This window comes from Lontra canadensis, unplaced genomic scaffold, assembly GCF_010015895.1.
Source record: "Lontra canadensis isolate GAN:19392208 unplaced genomic scaffold, GSC_riverotter_1.0 scaffold50, whole genome shotgun sequence".
Classification (NCBI taxonomy): Eukaryota; Metazoa; Chordata; class Mammalia; order Carnivora; family Mustelidae; genus Lontra; species Lontra canadensis.
This window is the reverse complement of record NW_022631044.1, coordinates 9,350,756-9,375,689: the sequence shown is the minus strand read 5'-3', so window position 1 is coordinate 9,375,689 and position 24,934 is coordinate 9,350,756. Positions and strand designations below refer to the sequence as shown.

General features: G+C 34.9%; 1 protein-coding gene across 11 annotated transcripts in view; it reads left to right on the top strand.

Moving 5' to 3' along the window:
• Positions 1-24,934, top strand: part of EHBP1 (EH domain binding protein 1) — a 412,862-nt gene that overhangs the window by 128,368 nt on the left and 259,560 nt on the right. For all 11 annotated transcript variants that reach the window (XM_032873810.1, XM_032873813.1, XM_032873809.1 and 8 more), the window contains 2 exons: positions 17,386-17,443; positions 24,823-24,918. In XM_032873810.1, the coding sequence (XP_032729701.1) occupies positions 17,386-17,443; positions 24,823-24,918 (154 nt within the window). The remainder of the gene's footprint in view (positions 1-17,385; positions 17,444-24,822; positions 24,919-24,934) is intronic.

Sequence of the window (24,934 nt, the reverse complement as noted above, 5' to 3'; positions counted from 1 at the left end):
CCCTCTTAGTAATTTTTTTTTCTTAAAGTGGTATATATTTAGCAGTTTATCCCTGTAAGTCCAGATGCTTTATGATTTTGAATGAAAATTATGTATTTGATATTGTAAGGCCCTAAATATTTTTTCTGTTTAAAAAATAACTCATAGAAAATATAAGACCTATTTATAATTATAACACACAATATGAAAGTTAATAGACCTTGAAAATGTGAAAATGATGATATGGAGTTATGGGTTGGGACATCAAGGGTGAGAAAAGAAGAAATATTGGGGCATAAGAGCACATACCTCTTAATACAAAACCAGTCAGTGAGCCAAGAAATGAGATCTGTATTTTTTTAGCATCTTCCTGTAGTTTTTATTCTTATGTGTATGATTTAAAAACAATAAAAAATGCTTAAGTGATTCTATGTAGCCCCTTGGTAGAACATAGAACTTAGGGCAAATCTTTTAGTGAAAAACTGGGATACATATTTGTGTGTAGTATGATAACATGTTTGTATTATAATGAAAGTATAGGGAATATTTAGGAAATGAAGTAAAGGAATATGAGTATGATTATGAAAATACACTTTTTTTTTTTTTTTTTTTTTTTTTTTTTAAGGAGAGGGAGGGAGGGCCGAGGAGGAGCAGAAGGAGAGAGAGAATCTTAAACAGGTTCCATGCCTAGTGCGGAGCCCGATGTGAGGCTCAGTCTCATAACCCTGAGATCATGACTTGAGTCGAAATCAGGAGTTGGACACTTAACCCACTGAACCACTCAGACACCCCTAAAAATACACTTATTTTAAACACTTGTAAAATAGAAAAGATAGAGGTAATAAATGCTGTCAAATATCAATAAAAGTTATTTTTACAGGGTACCTGGGTGGCTCAGTGGGTTAAGCCGCTGCCTTCTTCTGCTCAGGTCATGATCTCAGGGTCCTGGGATCGAGTCCCACATCGGGCTCTCTGCTCAGCAGGGAGCCTGCTTCCCTCTCTCTCTCTCTGCCTGCCTCTCTGCCTACTTGTGATCTATCTCTGTCAAATAAATAAATAAAATCTTAAAAAAAAAAGTTATTTATACATTTTTATAATAAACTCACTATTTGAAACTCTATAAAGAAAATAAGATAGTGTCTCATTCCCAATTTAGAGATTAAATGTGCATCAAAATGTCCTGTAAGTGTTGGATAATTGATCTTAAGTGTATTGACCTTAAATGGTAAACATCTTAATAATTCTAGTATACAGAGATGCAATTGATTTTATTTACCTATCTTGTATCTTGCAGCTAATCTACTACTTTTTTTGGTAGATTCTACTGGGTCTTTTTCTTTCTTTCTTTTTTTTTTTTTTAAGATATTTTTATTATTTATTTGACAGACAGAGATCACAAGTAGGCAGAGAGGCAGGCAGAGAGAGGAAGGCAGAGAGGAAGGGAAGCAGGCTCGCTGCCCAGCAGAGAGCCCAATGTGGGGGTTGTTCCCAGGACTCTGGGATCCTGACCTGAGCGTAAGGCAGAGGCTTTAACCCACTGAGCCACCCAGGCGCCCCCTGGGTCTTTTTCCTAAAGGATCATGTCATCTCCAAATAAAGACGGTTTAACTCCTTCCTTTCTAATCTCGATGTATTTTCTTTTTTTCCTCTTTGCACTAGCTAGCACTTCTTGTACAACATTAAAGAGAAGTGATGAGAGTGGAAAACCTTGTCATGTTCCCGATTTTCAGGGGAATGATTCCATTTTTCACCAGTAATAGGGTGTTAGCTATAGGGTTTTTTTGTAGATGATCTTTATGAGATTGAGGAAGTTTTCTTTCTTTCTTTCTTTCTTTCTTTCTTTCTTTCTTTCTTTCTTTCTTTCTTTCTTTCTTCTTTCATCAGGAATGGATATTGGATTTTATCAAAAGCTTTTTCTCTTTCTTTCTTTCTTTTTTTTTTTTTTAAGATTTTATTTACTTATTTGACAGAGTGAACACAGCAGGGGGAGGGTGGGGAAGAGGCAGTCTCTCTGCTGAGCAGAGTCCAGTAACCCTGGGATCACGACCTGAGCCTAAGGCAGACACTTAATTGACTGAGCCACCCAGGCACCCTATCAAAAGCTTTTTCTGTATTGAGATTATCATATTGTTTTTCTGTTATTTTGCTAATATAGTGAGCTACATTGATTGGTTTTTGGACGTTAGGCAATCCTATATTTCTAGGGTAAACCCCACCTGATACGATCTGTTATCCCTTTAATATTTTGTTAGATGCAGTTTGCCAAATTTTGGTTGGTATTTTTACATCTGTGTTCATGAAAATTATTATTCTGTAGTGTTTTCTTTCTGTTTTTGTTTTCTTGTGAAGTCTTTGCCTGGTTTTGGTATCGGGAGAATGCTGAATGAGTGGGAAATAATTACTCTTGTTTAGTTTTCTTTAAGAGTTTGTGTGGAATTGGTAGGTTTTTTTACCATATTTTTTTAATGAAAAAAAATTTTTTTTTAGTGTAGTTGACACATGTTACATGATTTTCAGGTGTGCAGCATAGTGATTCAGCTTCTCTGTAAGTCACGTTGTGCTTACCACAGTGCAGCCACCATCTGTCACCATACGCTACTATCACAGTATCATTGACTATATTCCCTATGCTATGTCTTTGCCCATTTTTTAACTAGGTTGTTTTTTTGTTGTTGGTTTTGTTGTTGAACTGTAGTTCTTTTATATTCAGGATAAATGATTTGCAAATGCTTTCTTTTATTTTGTGGATTGCTTTTTTACTCTGTTTATAATATCCTTCCGTGTAAAAAAGTTTTTAATTATAATGAAGTCCTACTTACCTTTTTCTTTTGTTGCCTTTGTATTTGTCATATTTAAGAAGTCATTGCCAAATCTAAAGTCATGAAGCTTTAGCCTTATGTTTTCTTTTGACTTTTCTAGTTTTAGCTCTTACATTTGGGTTTTTGATCCATTTCAGTTACTTTTTATGTATCGTATAAGGTAAGGGTAAAGCCAATTTTTGAGGACTTCTAATACTACCTGGCCAGATAGAGGTGGGTGAGCCTGTAAAGAGGAAGAAATACACAAGTGTCAGTGTTGTTAAGAGGTCAGATAAGATGAGGATCCCCAAAAATGTTTATTACATTTAGTAACATGGGGACACAGAAAGAAAAAAGTGCAAGTCATGTTCTTGGAGCGATGACTTGATCTAATTTATATGCAGCATACAATGTAGTAAATTAGAAGATTTGTAGAGGTCAAATTGAGAAGGACTTTGAGTGAGTTAGAATTTTATTCCTTGGGCAACAGTAGGGCATAAAAATATAATGAAATAATAATTCTTTTGGAGAGGAAAGAGTCTGATATCTTCTCTTTATTTTTTAAAAATTGAGTTCCTTCCTAGTAAGCAAGGTGTATGAGAGGTCATGAGGTCCACAGGAACTAATTCTTCCTGGTTGGTGCTTACCTTTGGCCCTAGAAACAAAAACACTTCTCTTGACTATTGGATATATGTAACATACTCAGCTTCTTGCTGATGCTACAGCTGGAAATAGCTCAGCTCTGTTTCTCTTTAGCCATGACTAGACTGTATTGAACTGGGTTATTTTAAGCTGTGGGCCAGACTGCCCATTGATAGATGTTATTTATGTATCTAAAAGTTGTCAAGAAGTGCTGTTATTTCAGTTTTCCTGTGTAGAAACTAGTTCTGAGTGTTTTCTTCAACCTTGGGGCTGTTTATCTGGAAGCAGGCTACTGTGTATGCCTCAATATAAGGTGATCCTGAACATAAAACATTTTATCTACCTACAGTCCCTGTTTTTTATCATCAGCATTTTCCTAATTAGAAGGTCCATTAAAACTTTTTCTTAAAAAATAAACAACAAACAAACATTTTCTTTTTTTGCTAGCTAATAGGGATAGAGGGGGAAATAGATATCAACTTGTATTTGATATAATTTAACCATATATAATGTCACAGTATATAAAATAAACTTAAATGTATATAAAAATATAATACACTCCACCAGATTTCTTAAAGTTTTCTTGAGATACTAATTTTAAAAAGATACTAATTTATTTGTTGATTTTTAAATTTTATTTGGTTTTTATAATTTCAGGTATATAAAGTTGCAAAAGTGGTACAAAGTATTCTCATACTCTTCCAGTTTCTTTATTTGCTTTATCATTCCCTGTGTGTGTAAATATATCTACTTATGCATATATATACATTTTTTCTGACTCATTTGAGAACAAATTATAGATGTGATAACTCTATATTTCTAAATCCTTCAATGCATATTTCTTAAAGACACAATTTCTTATATAAATATAACACAATCATCAAAATCTGGAAATTAGTGCCGGTTAAATACTATGATCTGTAGACATTATTCATACTTCACCAATTTTCCCAATTATGTTCTTTTAACAAAAGAAAAAAAATTTCTGATTCAATTTAAGAGCACATGTTGCATTTAGTCGTGATGCTTTTCATAAAGTATTTCTTTTTTCAAACTCTGTGTTTGTCTTTGACATCAGTATCTTCATCCTTATTGGAGCTACTTTTTGAGTCATCTAGACTAATTTTCGAGAGCTTATTATTTCACTTCTGCCTCTCTCTTTGAGATGCAGACTCTATGATTCCAATTATAGTAATGTCATTGGAAACATTATCCCAGGCTACAACTAAATGACATTAAATGATGAAACATTAAAACACTTATTGTTCTCATTGACTACATATGTTTGTGTTTGGATTTCTACATGGTAGTATTTTACTACTTTCATTATAATTTTTTTAATAAAAAGCTTGTTAATAGTGACATTCTCTCTGCATCTTAGAAATCATTCTTCTAAGAAGAATTACTAGATTGATAAAATATTCTTTAATCCTTTAAACCTATTTAAACGTATTGTTTGTAGAGCCACCTAAGTATTTAAAATTAATATTGATTGGGTTTATTTTGAGCTGATGTGTCTTCTCTAAACAGTATTTCATTAAAAAAATAATTAAAAGAGTTGTAAGGATGTAAATAGGCAATTTTTTCCTTTAAAAAATAAAAGGCTTTTCACTTTACATTAAGGCACATACAGTAGTTCTCTATCCTGTCAGTCACATGCCAGACTCTAGAGGGTGCTTAAATTTTACTCTACTGTGTGGCAGAGTCTTGGAGAGAAATCTCCACAAAGGACTTGGGTCACAGTACTTTTGGCATGTGGGATAATAAATAATTTTAAATATTCACTACTTGTTAAATGTCCTATATGATTTTTTTAAAGTTCTTTTGTGATTACTATTATAATTTTATTAGATTAAACTTTATAGAGAGAGGGCATCAAGATAGCCAAAAATTAACTTTATAGTGAAGCAGATTAATTTACAACAACCAGAAATGAAATTTCTAATTTGAACAAAAAGTTTGGACAATCCTGAGAGGCAAAGATAAAATCATAGACCAAATTATATGCACTTGTATTCCTTATGAAAGGTCAAATAGCGGTCTTAAAAACAAATCTAACTTTCATGCCTGGATAATGTTTTCATAGGTTGGATGTTAAAAACATAATGTGAAGTTTGTGACTAATGTAGCTAATTTCTCCAAACAGGTGAAAATCTATTCTTTTAAATAAGTATTGTACTTTCAAGTGTAACCTCTCAAAGATGTTAATTCTGTTTGGAAAATCTTTGAGATTCGCTATAGAGACTGCAGTGTATTTGTCAGTAGATAGTGGATTAGGAGCATGGACTCTGATGCCAAACTGCCAAACTAACTTAGTTTCTACTTACTGTTTAGAGTCACCTTGGCAAAGTTTTTAAACTTATTTATGCCTTAGTTTCCTTATTTGTAAAATAAGGATATTAATATCTGTTCAGATTGTGAGGCAGGTTGTACAGGATGTAAATGACACCTTCTGATGTTGGGCAGTGCAGCACCTTATTACCTATTTGTGGGTTTTTTGTCAGCTTTAAATGAGTTGGTATATGTGGGATACTTAAAACACTGTCTCAAACACATTATATGCTATGCAAGTATATGCTGCTCTTCTTTTTAAAAATGTCCTCTTGGTGGTGAATCTTTTGAGGATATGTTACTATTCTTGGCAGTGGTTAATTTGGAGTCCCTTTTGTGAATAAGGAGGATCTTCAAAGTAGTGATTATATTTTTGTAGCATATAACCATTTAGCATTTGTTGAACCCTTTCTTGCCTTTATTCTTACTAATCCTATTTAAACTCTTAAAAACTTACCCCTTTAAAAGTGTACAGTTCAATGGTTTTTAGTATATTCAGAGAGTTAAGCATATGTCATTACTACCTAGTTCAAAATATTTTCATCACCCAAAAAAGAAATCCTGTTCCTCTTAATAGTCACCACTGTCTTTACTCGAGTCCCTTTCCAAGCCTCTGGCAATCATGAATCTACTTTTGTTTCTCTGCATTTGGCTATTATGGTCATTTCATATAAATGAAGATACACTGTAAGTGACCTTTGGTGTCTGGCTTATTTCACTTGTGTAATGCTTTCTAGGTTCATCCATGTTGTAACATGTATCCGTATGTCATTCCTTTGTATGGCTGAATAATATTCCATTGAATGGATAATAATACCACATTTTGTTTATCCATTCATCAATTGGTGGGCATTTCAGTTGTTTTCATTTTTTGGCTGTTTTGGATAATGTGGCCATCAACATTCATGTACAACTTTTTGGGTATATATATATATATATATATATATAGCTAGGAGTAAAATTACTCGATCTTATGGTAAGTCTATGTTTAACTTTTTGAAGAATTACCAAGCTTTTCCACAGCAGATGTACCCTTTTACAATTCCACTAGCATTGTGTGAGGGTTCCATTTTCATCAGATCTTTGCCAGTACTTATTATCTTTTTTTTTGAATATAAACTTCCCAGTGTGGGTATGAATGCTATTTCATTGCTCAATAACGTACTTTCACTTTTTAAAAAAACTTTTTTTTTTTTTTTTTACTTTGGACTTTACTAGCTTCTTAATGTGGTAAGTGAGGATTTAGCTATTGTACCACCTCCTCCCTGAAGCAACTTAACCCTTTCTTTTCACCATCCTTACTGTTTTCCAGTCAGCTTTACAAGAGTTAGATCAGAAGTTATTGTTATGACCTAGTATTGTTTGCAGCTGAGCACTGTGGTATTATCACATTTCCTTTCTTTTGATTTTTCTTGTGTTAAAATACACTGGGGTGGGGTTCTTTTTTGCCCTTTTCCCTCCTGTGTCTGTGATGATTATTCCTAAATTTTTCTGTCAGCCTCTCAAAATTCCTCAGAACATTTTTAGCCATCAGGGAAATTCAAATCAAAACCACATTGAGATACCACCTATGCCAGTTAGAATGGCAAACATTAATGAGCAAGAAACAACAAATGTTGGGGAGGATGTATAGAAAGGGGAACCGTCTTACACTATTGGCAGGAATGCTAGTTGGTGCAGCCACTTTGGAAACAGTGTAGAGGTCCTCAAAAAGTTAAAAAAAGAGCTACCCTATGACCTGGCAATTGCACTACTGGGTATTTACCCTAAAGATACAGATGTAGTGAAAAGAAGGGCCATATGTACCCCAGTGTTCATAGCAGCAATGTTCACAATAGCCAAACTGTGGAAAGGGCCAAGATGCCCTTCAACAGACAAATGGATAAAGAAGATGTGATCCATATATACAATGGAATATTTACTCAGCCATCAGAAAGTATGAATACCCAACTTTTGCATCAGCATGGATGGGACTGGAGGAGATTATGCTGAGTGAAATAAGTCAAGCAGGGAAAGTCAATTATCATAAAGTTTCACCTACTTGTAGACTATAAAGAATAGCATGGAGGATATTAGGAGAAGGAAGGGAAGAGTGAAGGGGAAGAACCGGAGGGGGAGATGAACAATGGGAGACTGTGGACTCTGAGAAACAAACTGAGGGTTTTAGAAGGGAGGGGAGTAGGGGGATGGATGAGCCTGATGGGTGTATTAAGAAGGGCACGTATTACACGGAGCACTGGGTGTTATACATAAACAATGCATCATGGAACACTACATCAGAAACCAATGATGTACTTTATGGTGACTAACATAAAATAATAAAAAGAAAACAACTCCTCAGAACAGTTTAACATTGGTGATTCATTAGTTCCTCTTTCCCCCAGAGTCCCCTGGAGTTCTGCTCCACTTGCAATTTTTTTTTTTTTTTTTTTTTTTTTTTTTGGTAGGCCTGTGACATTGGTTACAAACTGCAATTTCTTTAAAACTGTCATCCTGGGGTGCCTGGGTGGCTCAGTGGGTTAAGCCTCTGCCTTAGGCTCAGGTCATGATCTTGGGGTCCTGGGATCGAGCCCCTGCTCAGCAGGGAGCCTGCTTCCCCCCCTCTCTCTGTCTGCCTCTCTGTCTACTAGTGATCTCTCTCTCTTTCTGTCAAATAAATAAATAAAATCTTTAAAAAAATATTAAAAAAAAAATAAAGCTGTCATCCTGGGAGATTAGTCAGATACTTAACCTCTGGACTGATCTGAATTTCTTTTTTTTTTTTTTTTTTTTAAAGATTTTATTTATTTGTCAGAGAGAGAGAGGGAGAGAGAGCAAGCACAGACAGACAGAATGGCAGGCAGAGGCAGAGGGAGAAGCAGGCAGGCTCCCTGACAAGCAAGGAGCCCGATGTGGGACTCGATCCCAGGACGCCGGGATCATGACCTGAGCTGAAGGCAGCTGCTTAACCAACTGAGCCACCCAGGCGTCCCTGATCTGAATTTCTTGACATGAGGTTTGTTCCAAAGGACCTATAAGAAAAGAAGCAGTAAATTATATGCTAAATTAAAAGAAGTGGTGTGGGTGATTTCTGTAAAACAATAAAATAGGAGGGAAGATCAGTATTACACACGTGATACAGTACTGGTTACTTAAAATTCTATTTGTCTCAGAAATAATTTTGTATTAAAAAATGATAAACACTTCGTACTTTTGAATAGTACAGCAAAAAAGAGAAATATATATATATATGTATATATATATATATATATATACACACATATATGTATTTTATTTGATGGCCTGTTAAAAAGTGTACTCAATTCAAGTGTGCCAAACCACACCACCTCAGTTCGACTGGTGCTGTCTCTAAATACTGATATATAGGTATTAGAAATTCCTGTCAGCAGAAGTCCATGGGCATCACCAGTTAAATGTTTTTCACCAAAAGAAATCACTCTGTGAAAATGTTTTAAAGATAGTAGAAAGATGCAAAAATATAATTTTAAAAAAGTTTTTATTTAAGTGACAAAGATTTAGGTCTCGTATTATTAGGATTATCCTTTCATTTTTACAGAAAAGAAATGTATCCTATTTATGAGTACTTTGTCTTGTATAATTTCCTTCCTATTGAGTTAATTATTACAGCTTCCTAAATAACTCTTGTGAAGTAAGCATAAAAGAATATAATTAACTGGAGCTACAGCAGTTATAGTACAATAGGAGGCAGATGTACCTACTGAAGGATAAAAATAATTACTTGAGAAATAGTAAAGTTAGAGGACTTCTGTGATAAGACAATTTCTCCCTTTTTGTTTCAATATTCACAGCATCCCACCATGAAATGTTCAGCTATGTCTAAGAGCCCTTTCCCCTAAAAGAATAACCTTGTTATTTAGTGAAGTGGCTATTCACATTAACTACAGGATTAATATTTTGAACTCTCTTTTTCTCATTGTAAACACATCTTGGATTCTGTAGTGGCAGAAATATGTTGTAGTTTCGTGTTCTAAAGGCTTTGGGTTCCTTATTTTTAATCTAGGAAAAGCTCAGGGACTTAAGTATTAATTACTAAGTTTTGACTTTTAGCTGTCTTTTATCTTTGGAAGCATCAGTTTCATATAAATGAAAACCAGTAGGACATAAAAAGGTTAAACTGGGTCTCTGTACTTTACAATGTAAACTTACTAGAAGAAAGCAACTGTTTTTGGGATGCCTGGGTGGCTCAGTTGGTTAAGCTGCAGCCTTTGGCTCAGGTCATGATCCCAGGGTCCTGGGATCGAGTCCCTCGTTGGGCTCCTTCCTCAGTAGGGAACCTGCTTCTCTCTCCACCTTTGCCTGCCACTCTGCTTGCTGGTGCACTCGCTCGCTCTCTCTCTCTCTGACAAATAAATAAATAAAAAATCTTTGTAAAAAAAAAAAAGATAGCAACTGTTTTATTGTTGTGTATGTGTGTGTTTTTAAATTACTGAATTTTCTAGAATGTTGAGGAGGTACTATAGCAGACACACCCAGAAATCCAAGTGGTTTAACCTAATAAAAGGTTATTTCTTGCTTGCTTCTCAGTCTAGGGAGGTTATTCCAGGTTGACTGGCTTCCTTGTGGTCAACCAGGATCCCAGACACCTTTTGTATTAAGACTCTGCCTTCCCCTGCATTCTGGAATCCTCTCCATTCACCTGGCATGGAGAAGGCATACTTGTTTATTATCCGTTTTACTCTAGCAGTGACACAAACAACTTCTCACATTCCACTGGTAAGAAGTATCATGTGACTCCATTTCAGTGTCATCATGGTGGTGGAGTTGGTGTTCGTGGTGGGAGTGCAATAGAGAGGGGCTTCTTGGAATGCCTCCCAAAACTAACACTATGCTTTGGACAGGGAGCATGAATCTTTAGTGGTCAGTTTACTATTCTGCTAAAAAATATTACCCTGCTGCTTAAAAAATATGAATATGAAAATGTTCATTCTGTTACTTAAAGTTAATAATATTAGCTAGCTCTAGATTATGGGAAAACAGGAGGCAAGTGATTTCATGCCATAAATTCTTTACCCTATTCCTGAATTTTCTCATTTTGTTTTAAACCACCAAATATTTACTAAGTTGTAGTCATTTAATCTTACAGTTATTGAACCATTGTGTTTTAGAACTAGCTGAGATCTTAGTTATTTCATTTCATAAATTAGGATATAGGCTCAGAGCAATGGAGACACATTCTGAAGGTCACTCAGGGCCAGAACTAGGAGAAATGTTTCCTCTCTGCTGGTATTCTCTCCACCATTCTGTGTCACCTTGGAAAGGTCTTCTTTTACAAATTCATATCTCCTAGATTAATGCAGATTGCTTCCTCTGATTTCTTTCCTTTCAGTACTGTCCTAAGGTACTTACCCTGGAGAAAGGGGAGTTTTAAATGATGTAGAGGAGAAAGAGTGATCTGAAAAGTATTTGTCGTATTGTTACTGTTTGGACCATTGTGGAGTGGCAAGGTGAAGTTTAAGAAATTGTTTAACCCTGTTCATACTTAATTCTAAACTTAAAAGGGTGGTTTTATTTTAGACACCCCCCCCCACATTTAAATAGCTCTCCAGCATAAAATAACATATATCTTTATACTTTGCAGAAAATTAAGAAAAGTATATTTTTTAAGTGATACATAATTTTACTTTCTAATAGTAGCCACAGTTAGCATTTTGAGACATTTCTTCCTGGTATCTTCTTCCATTGTAGAGTATACAAAAAAAAAATTTAATCTGTATTAAATAAACTGAACATGATATCCTATGCTTGTCAGTGTTGTTAAAAAATATATTTAGTGGCTTTATAATTTGTAGTAGATGTACTGTATTAGTCACTCATCTTTTGTTGGATTTTATATTTAAGGTGTCATAAATTACAGGTTTTTAAATAAGCAGTCTTAGTGGTTGAGCAGCCTCTTTTTGTCAGTGTGTCTATTTCCTGAGATATATATAAGTAGATCCTTCTCTGAATGTTTTTTTGTGTTCTCTGTGTTCCCCAAGGTTGTGCTAGAAATGGGGTACTTTTATTTACTTGCCTGTCTCTCCACTGATTTGTAAACTTTTAGAGGATCAAGGTTTATCTTTTTCATCTTTGTATCTCCATTGCTCAGCACAGTGCCAGGGACATAATAGGCATTCAGTAATATATATGATATATATATATTTTTGTAATTTAAAAAAATTTTTTAAAATGCATCTTTACATTACTAGTGGCAAAGAGGAGGGCACAAAATTTAGCTTCAGCCCAAAGAAAGATACAGCTTACTCTTTCATACTCTGGTTCATTGTAGCTCTCTTATAGTCATCTTTTTCCACTCCTTATTCCCCTCATTCCTACTCTCTAGTTTTAGTATCAGGACCATAGTTTAAGACAAGTCTTGCCACCTTCACATTCAACTTATTCTTGTTCCTTTTTAAGGACTCTGAGGGTAAGTTAGAGGTGTTAAATTTAATTTTTTTAAAAATTTTAATTTGTGTTGTAAAGTTTTCTTCCCTGAATAAACTCACCAAAAGACTTCAGCTTTTTTAATGGAACCCTTTAAATAGATTTCAAAGAAAGTGCATCTGTGTGTACATTTTGTGTGCTTGTATATAGAATGTTTGCATATGTAATTATATATGTTTATGTATTTATATGTCTGTGTTTGTATTATGTGTAAGCCTCCTGGTTACTTAGGAGATGAGGTAGAAATGTTAAATATGTGATTGTTGAATTCTCCATGAAACCTGAGCTCTATCAAATGGTGTTGACTTTTTTGGTAGAAAGTTGTATAATTATAGCTTCTTTGGTAGTTAGATAACACTTTCACAGTACTCCGTCCCTGGCTTCTTGTGTGCACATATGTAAATATTTAATGGTTCTTTTCTAGTACAGCACAGATGCTTAAAATATTAATTGTGGTCAGCTAATTGTGTGGTAATTGGTACTGTTCTATTGAGAACAGTAAGTCACAGCACCTTTCTTTATTTTAGAACACTGCCACATGTTGCCCATGATAATGCAAAGGTGGACTAATTTCTAGTAAAGATCTTTTAAAAATGAAAAATGGGACATGACTTAGAAGCACAAAAATGTTTAGCTGTCTCTGGGAGTATTCTCAGATAAGTCATCTATGTTTTATTTACATTCTTGGAACTTCAGGCATTTAGGTTAGGAGACCACCCTTCCTAATTTTTTATGGTAAAAGGTTTTCCTGTTCTGAAACACTGAGATCAGGATGGTTGAGAGGAGGGAGGTGCCAAGAAGCTGAGTTAGAGGGAAGCAGGAGTCAGGTAGCCCGGATGATGGCTTAGGACGATGCGTGGTTGGTGTCGGGGGTGAAGGGGGAGATACCCCCACTGCTGGCATAACATATGCCTCACTAGTGTTTGAAGTCAGGAGGTACAGGGATTGCTTATCAATCTCCCTGTAAAATAGCAGTTCTCAACTTTGCATATTAGAATCACCTGTAGGAATTTAAAAAAAAAATCTGCACATGATGCCAATTAAATCAAGATTCTCCAGGAGTGGAACCTAAGCATCAGTATTTTTAAAAGCTTCGCAGGAGTTTCCCATGTGCAGCCAAAGTGCAAATCCCTGTAAAATTCAAGTAAGCTGTAGAGAGGATGTATTGTATAGCTACTGGCTGTAGTTGGACCTCATCAATTATAATTAACCAGTTGGGAATTCCTGTTGGAAACTCAGGATTCATTCGGTAGCAAATGTTCATTGAGCCTCAACCTTGTACCAAATTCTTATTAATTGCTAGGAATATAAAGATGAGATATGACTGATAAAGGATTGCAATCTAGTGGAGGAGATAGAAATAATAAAAATGTAATATAGGGCATATTGAATATTTTGGTAGAGGTGTTTTTAAGGTATTACTGGAAATGCAGTAGTAGGAGTAGTTAACTCTGCCCGAGTTATGGAACATGGAATGGGGTAGAAGTGAAATGAGAAGTAGTCAAGGTTTCACAGAGGAAGTGATGAATTAAGAGTTTATCAGGTGGAAAAAGGAGGAAAGAGGATGTTTTTGTAAGAAAGGTAGTACCACCCTGTTATAAGGAAGTTGAGAGGCAATGTGGGGGGTTTGGGGAGTAGGAAAGGAATAAATGAAACAAGATGGGATCGGGAGGGAGACAAACCATAAGAAACTCTTAATCTCACAAAACAAACTGAGGGTTGCGGGGGGGTGTTGGGTAGGTGGGTAGGGAGTGGGAGGTTAGGTTATGGTTATTGGGGAAGGTATATGCTAAGTGAGTGCTGTGAAGTGTAAACCTGGCGATTCACAGACCTGTTCCCCTGGGGCTAGTAATACATTATATGTTAATTAAAAAATTTAAAAAAAGAAAGGGGCGCCTGGGTGGCTCAGTCGGTTAAAGCCTCTGCCTTTGGGCTCTCTGCTCAGCGGGGAGCCTGCTTCCTCCGCTCTCTCTGCCTGCCTCTCTGCCTCCTTGCGATTTCTGTCAAATAAATAAATAAATCTTTAGGGAAAAAAAAAAAAAGGTAGTACCATGCAAAGATGTGACGAGGCTGAAGGAGTTTATGTTCAGATATTTGTAGCTAGAGAAGTAGATCAGGGTCAGGTGGTGAAGTTCCTTATAAACAACATTCAGGAATATGGATGTTATCTTGCATGCCAGGTTGTCACAGGGTCAAATGTGTACAAATGTGTACTAAATAGAAGCTGGTCAGGTGTGAAGCAGTTGATAGTGGAGGCTCTAGTAATCTGGTCAGTGTAGACCTTGTTTAAAGGCATTTAAGTAAAAACTTTTTAAAAATTTAAATCCAAAGTAAAATAAAATGGAATACTATTATGGTGAAATGAATCTGTCACATTCAAACTGCAAGGATCAGTTTGTAGTATCTTCAGTATAAGAGACGACTATAGGATAAAAAACAAGGAAAAGCTGTAAGATTTTATAGCATTTCTAAAGAACTACTGTAGAAATAGAATTAAGAATTGGGGTTACCTGGAGATGTGGGGATGAGAACATGACGAAAAGGTTAGTGTATGTAGTAATCTAGGTAAAATTTCCAGCAAGCCATAAATACTTTCAAACAGGGTAGCTTACATTTGACTGTTAAGGTACCAGCATTGATCATACCTTCTTCCCAATTCCCTCTTTTATATTACTTTACTGCTCCCCACCTTGTCTTTTGTTCCATTCTGCTTCTGTGTTGAACACCGTTTTGTTTGTTTCTGTACTGGTTCACATTCTTAGGTTAGCATTTTGATATTTCATAGAAACTTTCTTCTGTTTCATCTGCAATTTAGCTCTTCTGCATCTGGTCATTGCTCCTAACATCTCACTGTGGGAAGACTCAACCAAAGCAAGCTACTGGTTTTAGTTTACATTTGTTTTCGAATTTAATGCCTGACACTCGGAACTAAGCTTAGTCTTAGATGGAGAACCACCTTTTTCCTATTTATATGATCCTGGTTATTACCACCTTGAGAAACATTGTGCATTTGTTTAGATGGCTCCCTAGTCAAAACAGTTTTATTATTAGAACCTTCCTCCTGTTTTTGGTCTAGCTTTTCATTGGATTCTACCACCTAAAATGAACAAACATTAACATTTTACAGTTTTCGTGTTGCTTTTTGCATCCTACTGCTTCTGTTATTTAACTGGGATCTATGCATGGTCTTCGTATGTGTATGTATGGTCTTCACATGTGTAAAAGCGTTTCTTTTTCCTTTTCCCCCCATTCATTCTACAAATATTTATTGACTATCTGCTTTTTGCGAGGAAGTGTCTAAAAACCATTTCTTAAATGATGGTTTAGCCAGTGTAAAATTCTAAGGGTGATAGCTATTTTCCCTTTGCAACTTGAAGATCATTAGCTTTATTGTCTTTTGGGCTCTGTTGCTGCTAATGAGAAGTTGCTTTCAGTCTAGTGATTCTTTTGTTGGTAACCTGTCTGTCTTTTACAGTTTTTCTCTTTATTCTTCCTGCTTTGTAGTTTGTACAGTATCTAGATATTAAGTTTATTTTCTAATTATCCTATTCATTAATATATACTTTCTTTTTTTTTAATTTAAATTCAGTTAGCCAACATATAGTACATCATTAGTTTTTAATATGTACTTTCTGTCTAAGGACTCTTGCAATCTGGAGCATTCTTAGCCTTCTCTCTTCAGTATTTTCTTTGCCATTCCCATTGTTCTGAACTTCTAGCATTTCTGTTAGGTGTGTGTACTTCTCAGTTTGTCTTTTATGTTTGTTTTAAAACATTTTTATCACTTTATTTTTCTATGCTACGTTCTGGGTCAGTTCCTCAGTACTTTTTCATTGGACAGCTCTCTTTGGACAGGTTAGTGGGTGAATCACTGGGTAACGAGTTTATGGCTGGTACTCTTTTATATAGGGGTGTGTGTGTATTTAAATGATCAGGTCATCTGGTGACAGGGATTTTTGGGTAAAATAAGTGAGACATAGAAAGTGGTGAAGGTCATCAAGAAGAGTGTATCGTTCATTTCTTAGTTAAAAAGCTTTTATCTAAGATTTAAAAATTTTTTTTATATTTTATTTATTTTTATTTTTTTAAAGATTTTATGGACATTGGGAAGGTATGTGATATGGTGAGTGCTATGAAGTGTGTAAGCCTGACTATCACAAACCTGTACCCCTGGGGCAAGTAATACATTATATGTTAATAATAATAATAAAAGATTTTATTTATTTATTTGACAGAGAGAGAGAGAGAGAGAGAGAGCACGCACAAGCAGGGGGAGCGTCAGGCAGAGGGAGAGGGAGAAGCAGGCTCCTTGCCAAGCAGGGGGCCTGATGTGGGGCTTGGTCCCAGGACCCTGGGATCATGACCCGAGCTGAAGGCAGACGTTCAAAAGACTGAGCCACCCAGGCACCCTTATCTAAGATTTTTAAAAGTAAAAATTTAAGGAAAATAACTGATAATCATAATCTTGATGTTTTCCCTTAACACTAAAGAGAACTTAGTTGTATTAGCTGAAAACAGGTTTTTTGTTTGTTTGTTTTTTACTTTATATTAGCAGAAGGTAAAGATGAGAGGTCTGAGAGTTAAAAGACCTGTATTTCAGACTTGGTTCTGCCAGAGCTTTTGATTAGTTATTTTGATTAGTTATCTTATTAGTTATCAGTTCTTTAAATTTATAAAATAGAAATAAGAGTATATACCTTACATATTTTTTAGTACTGTATTGTTTTTATGGATTGTTGAGATGATTGATTATAAAAATGTTTTTAAAACCACAAACATTTTTCATAAGATATGCAAAAGTAGTGTAATCCATAGATTAAATTACTTTGGAAGTGCCATTTTTATGAATGTGTTATTGGTATGGCATTTTTAGTGAAGATGTATGTGTGCTTTTCTTTTTAAAATAGTTACCAATTTTAAGTATTTTATTTTGCTTGGTTTGTGCCAATGAAGTAACTTGCCAAAGGATTTTTAGAAAAACATGTGGATAAAATATTAGTAATTTAAATTACCTTATATTTGTATTCAGCATTTACTATATTTGAATAATTTACAGAGATTTATTATAAGAATAACTGCTCTACGTTATCTAAAGTAGATCACATTTTTGTTCTTTTAAAGACACTAGAACCAAACTTTATTAATTTGGAATAAGATTACTTTAATTACGCTTTTTCTTTTTCCCACTTGACAGGCAACCAGATAAACTGGTGGTAGTTTGGACAAGAAGAAGTCGAAGGAAGTCTTCTAAGGTTTGTCTCTTTCTGAATTTCTTACCCAAATGTTGCATTTAACTTTTAGTGAAATTATGAAGCTTCTCTGGTCCCAATGTAGAATATCTTAAAATATTACTGGGTATTTTGAGTTATTTCCCATTATCAATCTTCTAAAAAATGACTGATCAGGCATCGTGATTGTGTAACTGCAGTTCTGAAAATTCAGATACCTGAGTTTTGATCTTGGATGTGGTAGTATCATTGTCATTTAACTTCTCTGTACAACGGTAATCATGAATTAATAATTAAATAGGTAACACTTAACAAAATTGTACCTGGGATTGTTTATTCAGATTCCAAGAGGATGAAATTAAGGCAAACGTAAGGAATGATGAGTTATCTGAGTCCATTGCTGGGCTGCCGGAGAGAAGGAGTGGGATTTTTCAAAGGTTTTAAGTTTTTGCAGTTAAAGCTTTGTAGGGAGTAGAACAGAATTTTTAAATGTTCAATAACAATTCTGCAGCTGTGTTAAAAAAATTTATTCTTTAGATAAATATGAATATATTTTTATAAGCACACAATAACTAAGCATGTTTAGTGGATATTGGTTTTTCCATAGGTAGTCTTGTGCGAGGAAAAAATTCAACTTAAAAAGTTTAATTTAATTTCAGAATTTTTAGTATTTCAGGGACATCTTGTCAAATTTTATTTTTATTTAGCTAAAATTACATGTAGATCTTAATTATACAATGTAATGAGTTTTGATCAATATATACTTGTGTGATTAGTACTCCTATTAGGATATAGGTTATTTTCATCACTTTTTCCTTTATGTCTTTTTCCAGTTAATTCCCAGCTCTCAGAGGCAACCACTATTCTGATTTTTCTATCACTATAGACTAGTTTTGCCTGTTTTTGAATTCCATGCAAATGGAATCATACAGTAGTACTATTTTTATGTGGTTTCTTTTGTTCAACATAATGTTTTTGAGATTTATTCATACTGTTGTGAATATTGGTATTTTTTTTATTGGTGAGTAGTATTCCATCAAATGATTAAACCACAGTTTGATTATTTATGCCCCTGTTGATGATTTGATTCATTTCTGGTAAATATCCTGAATACTCACTACTGTGAATAAGTCTGGTATAAATATTATGGTACCAGTATTTTAGGGAACAAATACTTTACTTTCTTTTGGGCAAATACATAGGAAGGGAATTTGTTGGGTATTAGTGTTGGTATATTTTTAACTCAATTGTATTTCCAGCAGGCACATAGGAAAGGTCCAGTGCATATATCCTGAATGGTATCTTCTTCAAAGCATACATTTATAGTTTGGGGCATTACATTTTGGACCTGTAAGATTTTCTCATCCATTTACATGGATATGAGAAAGGGCTCTGAAAATAGACTTAGGCTTTTCTCTTTTTTGCCGGATATTTGTCACTTTTGCCACATGGGTCTTAGGCTTTTATGGAAAGGAACAATATAAGGTCATCCACTAAGTATGATAGATGAATATTATGAATGTTAGGCTCTATGTGTTTTTAGCTGTTAAATGAAAGTGATTGCCTCCTTTTAATAATTAGGTATTAATTATTTTCTTAAAAAATATGAAACAGTAAAATACTGTAGATTATAGGTTAATTCACATTACGTACCATATTTGAAGTTTTAAATACACCTTTATTTAATTGCATTTTTGAAAGTCAGATAACTTTTAGGTCCAGATTATTTTTCATATTATATCAAATATTGATTGAATCCAGATGGGAAAATTCAAACATATGAGGCTACAGGTTGATTTTTATTTTGCAATATTTTCTAGAAGGAATTATTTCTTGGACTACTGTTCAATTGTGATACTCTTACTATTTTAGATCCTTTCTGTGTATTTCAGAATCATGTGTTTCCTCTTTAAACATTATAAATGTATTTCTTTTGAAAAATTTAGGAGAACACATAATGTGTTAAGCTCTTTATAGCAAGTGCATAACATGTTAATGCATATGTGAAATGCTCTTTTATAAATTTTACAGAACACCCAAAAGAGGACTTAAAAATCCAGTTCCAGAAATTATGAAAGAAATGATTATGGTATTCTGAAAATTAAGCAGATAGCTGTTTAATCTTGGGAAACTTGAAATCCATGACATTTTGGAATTCTTTAACAAAAACTTGAGTCTCCAGCTATTTTTTTTTTAATTAGCTATCAGTTATACTAAATCAAAAGACTAGAACCATTTCTTTTCTTCTGAAAGACAGTTCTATTTTCTGATGATTTTCCTTTAAAATATACATTATTTGCTCCTGAGTCCCACTGAAATCATTGAGGGGGAAAAAGATCTCTGCAACCATTGGCCATTTACTTTTAACTGTGAGTTTGGAAAGAGTTTGAGTTGTATAGAGATTAGTTTTATTTTTTGTCATCTATATATCTTACTTCTCTTTCCTGATTCTATCTTTTTTTAATATTGATAGGCTGAAACTTACAACTGAGATGCAGATAAATGTCAGATTAGAGAGTAAATAAGGCTTACTACCTTATTTAAAGTTTAGTTCTCAGTTTAGTGCTCACTTTCTTTGGGGACATGACTATCTTTATAGCTGAATATATCATTAGAATTCATTGCTGATTGATTTTTTATTGAGAAAATAATTACCATGGTTAATTAACACAACAAGCAGCTTCCATGCCTCCTCTTCTTAAGTCATAGCATTTATAATAAAGATTTTGTCAGGCTGCAGTTGATTTGTATATGCTTTAGTAAATTATTTTTCAATAAAATATAGGAAAGTAGGAAGCAGGGCAATTATGATAGTTCCCTATTATGGCAGAGTAGTATATTGCCTTTAATATGGTTTTCCAGCTAGAAATTTAAGCTCATAGGGGCCGCCTGGATGGCTCAGTCAGTTAAGGGCCTGCTTCTGGCTCAGGTCATGATTCCAGGGTCCTGGGATCAAGCCCTGCATCAGGCTCTCTGCTCGGCGGGGAGCCTGCTTCCCCCTCTCTCTGCCTGCCACTCTGCCTACTTGTGCTCTCTTTCTGTCAAATAAATAAATAAAATCTTAAAAAAAAAAAGAGAGAGAGAGAGAGAGGCAGGAAGAAATTTAAGCTCACACAGAGATGGGAGAATTCCAAAGAGAAACCAGAGCTTTAAAAGTCCTCACAAGCTTTTTGATGGTATTGCCACCTTTACTTCCTTGTTCTATGGTTGTACTCCAGCCTTTTACAATGTGCTAGCATATCAGGAGGGGGAGGTACAGTTGCAGAGCCTTGCCTTAATGGCAGCAACTCTAAATTAACTTTTTATGTGACATCTTAAGCATAAGGGAGGGTATATGCAGTTTTTTTTTTTTTTTTTAAAGATTTTATTTATTTATTTATTTGACGGGGGTGGGGAGAGAGAGAGACAGAGCTGGAACACAAGCAGGGCTCGGAGTGGTAGAGGGAGGAGCAGGGGCCGCAGAACAGGAGCCTGATGTGGGGCTGGGATCGTGGAGCCTGGATTATGGACCCTGGAATCATGACCTGAACCCAAGGCAGAAGATTAATGACTGAGCCACCCAGGTGCCCTGTGTATATGCAGTTTTATAAATTGAATATTATTTAACCACTGACAACTATAAATTTTTAGTGAAATATTTTATTTTGTAGGAATCAGAAATAATAAGTGAATGTTTACTCTGTGTTTAGTACCACATTAGGTACAAGTTTTAGGGAAGGTATGACATGAAAAAATTAGAAAATAAGGCATTTCATAGGGTTAAGGCCCTAAAATGAGAAATGTTACCTCTTTTCCTAGGTTTGCTTTGGCACATCATTGATCTGTCATCTGATTAAAAAGTGAGAAAAATTGTATAAGGGGAACTGGATAATGTGGCCTAATCCTTTGTACCATTATCTATGCTAAGATGCTGGCAAATAAAGAACTAACCTGCCTTTTCTAACTATACAAAGATGCAAGAATCCTTTCTGTTACTCTCAAGGAAAACCAATCATGGTTCTTGTAGTGCTGATGTTTGCCAGTGTGATGTGCTTTTTCTAATAGATCAAGGTCTTAAGAACCTAAATTAATGTCCCCATGGATTTGTACAATTAGATGTTTATTACCCATATTGGCCATTTTTACTCAATTTAGTGCTCACTCTTTATACCTATAATGGGCTTTTCATTTTTTTTTTTTTCTAGCTTCAGATTCTCGAATTCTGTTTGAGGTGAAAGTTTTAGTAGCTCCTTGAAAATGGGAAATCCTTTTTTCTTTTTTTCCACGTTTGCTGCTGTGTACATTCCTGATTTCTTCTCCAGTAAAATTTACTTTGTCCTATTTTCTCCCTACTATATAATAATTAGCTAATATTATAAAGCTGGTAGCGCCAGCTACTCAGCTGGACTAATTGATTTTGTTACAGTGTCCTAACTTAGGTTGTAAAGTCTCTAAAAGGAATAGTAAAGCCAGAGCTCTAACTGAGTTGGATGTTTCTTGCTGGGGGGAGAGATGCTGGGTAGAATGGTTAAGAAAATGATAGCATGCTAGCAGCTTGGGAATTAGCACCCCTATATCTTTTTTTAATTAAAACAATTTTTTTAATTTGTTAAGCAGATTGTATTTTTGTTTGTTGAGCAATCTAATTTCTGAGCTCCAAAACTAAGAATTGAAAGAGGTCATTTAGAAGACCAATGTTAGGGTACCTGAGGAAATTATCTGATATTACCATCTACTCTTCACCAGTTGTTAGTCTCTGCATTCCCAGCTTTTCATCTCTGTATCATCCAATAAATGTTAAGACCTTGGGGATAGAAAACTCTTTTCTTGACTACTGTATGAGTCCAGGTTAGAGCTGGGTATGATGTTGATTAGGTAAAGAAATCTGAACTTAGAAATCATGGAAGTGGTTCTCCTACTGATTACTAGTATAGGTGCAGGCAAGCTGCTTTAATTGCTTTAGTTTCCTTATCTGGATTAGATCTCCTAAGGATATCTTCAAGTTTAAAGTTCTTTGATGGTCATTTTTTCATTAAGAATTTTACAAAAATGGGGCACCTGGGTGGCTGAGTCAGTTGATGGTCCACCTGTGGTTTGGCTCAGGTCATGATCTCATGCGTCATGAGATCGAGCCCTAAGGTAAGTTCTGAGCTCAGTGGGGAGTTCGAAGACTCTCTCCCTCTGCCCCGTCCCCCACTTGCTCATGTTCTTTCTTTCTCAAGTAAATATTTTTTTTTAAAGAATTTTATAAATATTTTATCTTTTCTGCTGTGGCTAATAAAGAAAGTTCGGTTATTATACTCCTCTTACGTTTTTCTTCTATGGGGAGGCTATGAAAATATTATGATGGTGAGTTTGAAGAGATCAGAGGAATAGCCTGATGTACCATCACAATACATGAGATGACACAGAATTGTCACAAATCTTCACAGACATTTATGACACAGAATTGTCAAAAATCTTTAAGATTAAGTATGTGGAATATGTAAAGCAGGGTTTTGATTGAGGATTATCTAAAGTAAGCAAAAATTTACTTTTCAAAATGGAGATTGTTTACTTTGTGGAGTCTTTGTTCTAGGATTGTCAGTAGGCGTACTTCCATAAATAGGCAGAGGAATAGAGGAATCTCTGGAGATATTTTTTAATCAACAGCGCTGAGCTCGTTACCTTTGGGTATGGTATGCTAAGTCTGTTGCGGTGAATCTCTGCTTCCCGTTTCCTTACCTGAAGTTTTGTGATTGGAGGGCAATGGAGAGAGAATAGAGGGAGAATTATTGACAATTTATGGGTTGGAGTAGGGGGAATGCTGCTAAACCTGTATCTTATGCTGGTATTTTAACTAACAAGATAATGATATGATTTGAATCGACGTAAGTTTCCGTGATTTTGATTCTTTTTCAGTTCCATTTCATGGGTTCAGATCCAACTTCTGCCACTTACTTGCTGTGCGATCATGGGCCAGTCTGTGCCCCAGTTTTCTCATCTGTGAAATTTGTTCCCTGGTACACATCTGCACTCATATAACTTCTTTCCTCTTATCGTGGAATAATTGTCTGTGCTTCTGGCAAAGGCCAGTGTGTCTCCTTTCCTATCATTAAGGACATTATTCTAGCAATTCTTTCTCTTTTGCATCATTAAATTTTCCCCCTTAACTGGATATTTCCCATTAGCATTAAAATATTATTCTCTTATTAAAAAATTCTCTGACACTTTTTTACCACTAGCAGCAGACTATTTTTCTTTTTCTCTTCCAGCAAAACACCTCAGAGGAATTGATTGTACTTGATATATTTAATTTCTTTTTTCCTATTCTTTCTCGAACCCATTCCAATCCAATCAGGCACTCGCTCTCATTATTCCACTGAAACAGCTTTTGTGAAGTCAGTAATGGCTTCTGCTTTGTTAAATCCTATGGTTATTTCTCAGGCCTTGCCCTATCTAACTTGTCCTCAAGATTTGGCACAGATGATTGTTCCCTTCTCCACGAAGCATTTTCTTCACTAGACTTTCAGGATACCACACACCTCTGTTTTTCCTTCTGCTATACAAACCCTCTTTTGCTGAGTCCTCCTCATTTCTTGGACCTGTTAATGTTGTTCTCCAAGGTTCATTTCTTGAACATTTATATTCTCTAGCTGTACTCCTTCCCTTGGGATCACGTTCACTCTTAAGCTTTAAGTATTACCTGTGTGCTAATGATTCCCAGATTTATTATTCTAGGCATGTATAACCAACTGCCTATTTGAACATCTACACCTGAATATGTAATAAGCATATATTCTTTTAGTTTTGATTTTTTTATTTCGTTAGTTAATTTTCTTATCCAGCTTTGGCTAGAAATGCCACCACAAATAAAGAACTATAGTGGCAACCCCCAAATTTGGGGGGTCTTTAGGGAACCATGATAAACAAGATTTACAAGAAAAAAGAATTTGAAAATTCTAAGTCCTAGAAATATTAATTCTATAAAAACTGCTTTCTTCTTTACTTGCCCCAAATATTACAGATTAATAGGAAATGAACTTAAATGCAAAGTATACACTGTTTTTCTTTTCAAAAAGAATGAATTTTCCTTGAAGTGCCTAGATCACAAAATAATTTTAAAAAATATTTCTCCTAATAAAATTTTTATCCAATCACAAATAATATTTTTTGTAAATATGAGATGCCTTACCTTTACATACTCTTTTATGTGGTGGTTGGGGAGAGAGAGTTTTGGTTACAGATGGTAATCTATAGCTGTCATGTGATAAAATTGTCGTGGCCTAAGTTTAATGCTTGAGAAATCTTAATTTGACTAATCATTTTTGTTTCAAGGAGACTATCGATCTGATGGATAGTTTAATAGGGTTGATAAATTTTTGTAAATTATTAACATTGCATTTCCTGTACTTATATTGAAGCCATTATTTCTGTTCTGGTAGGCTCATAGCTGGCAACCTGGAATAAAAAATCCATACCGTGGTGTTGTAGTGTGGCCTGTTCCTGAAAACATTGAAATCACTGTGACACTTTTTAAGGTAAGTTTCATTATTA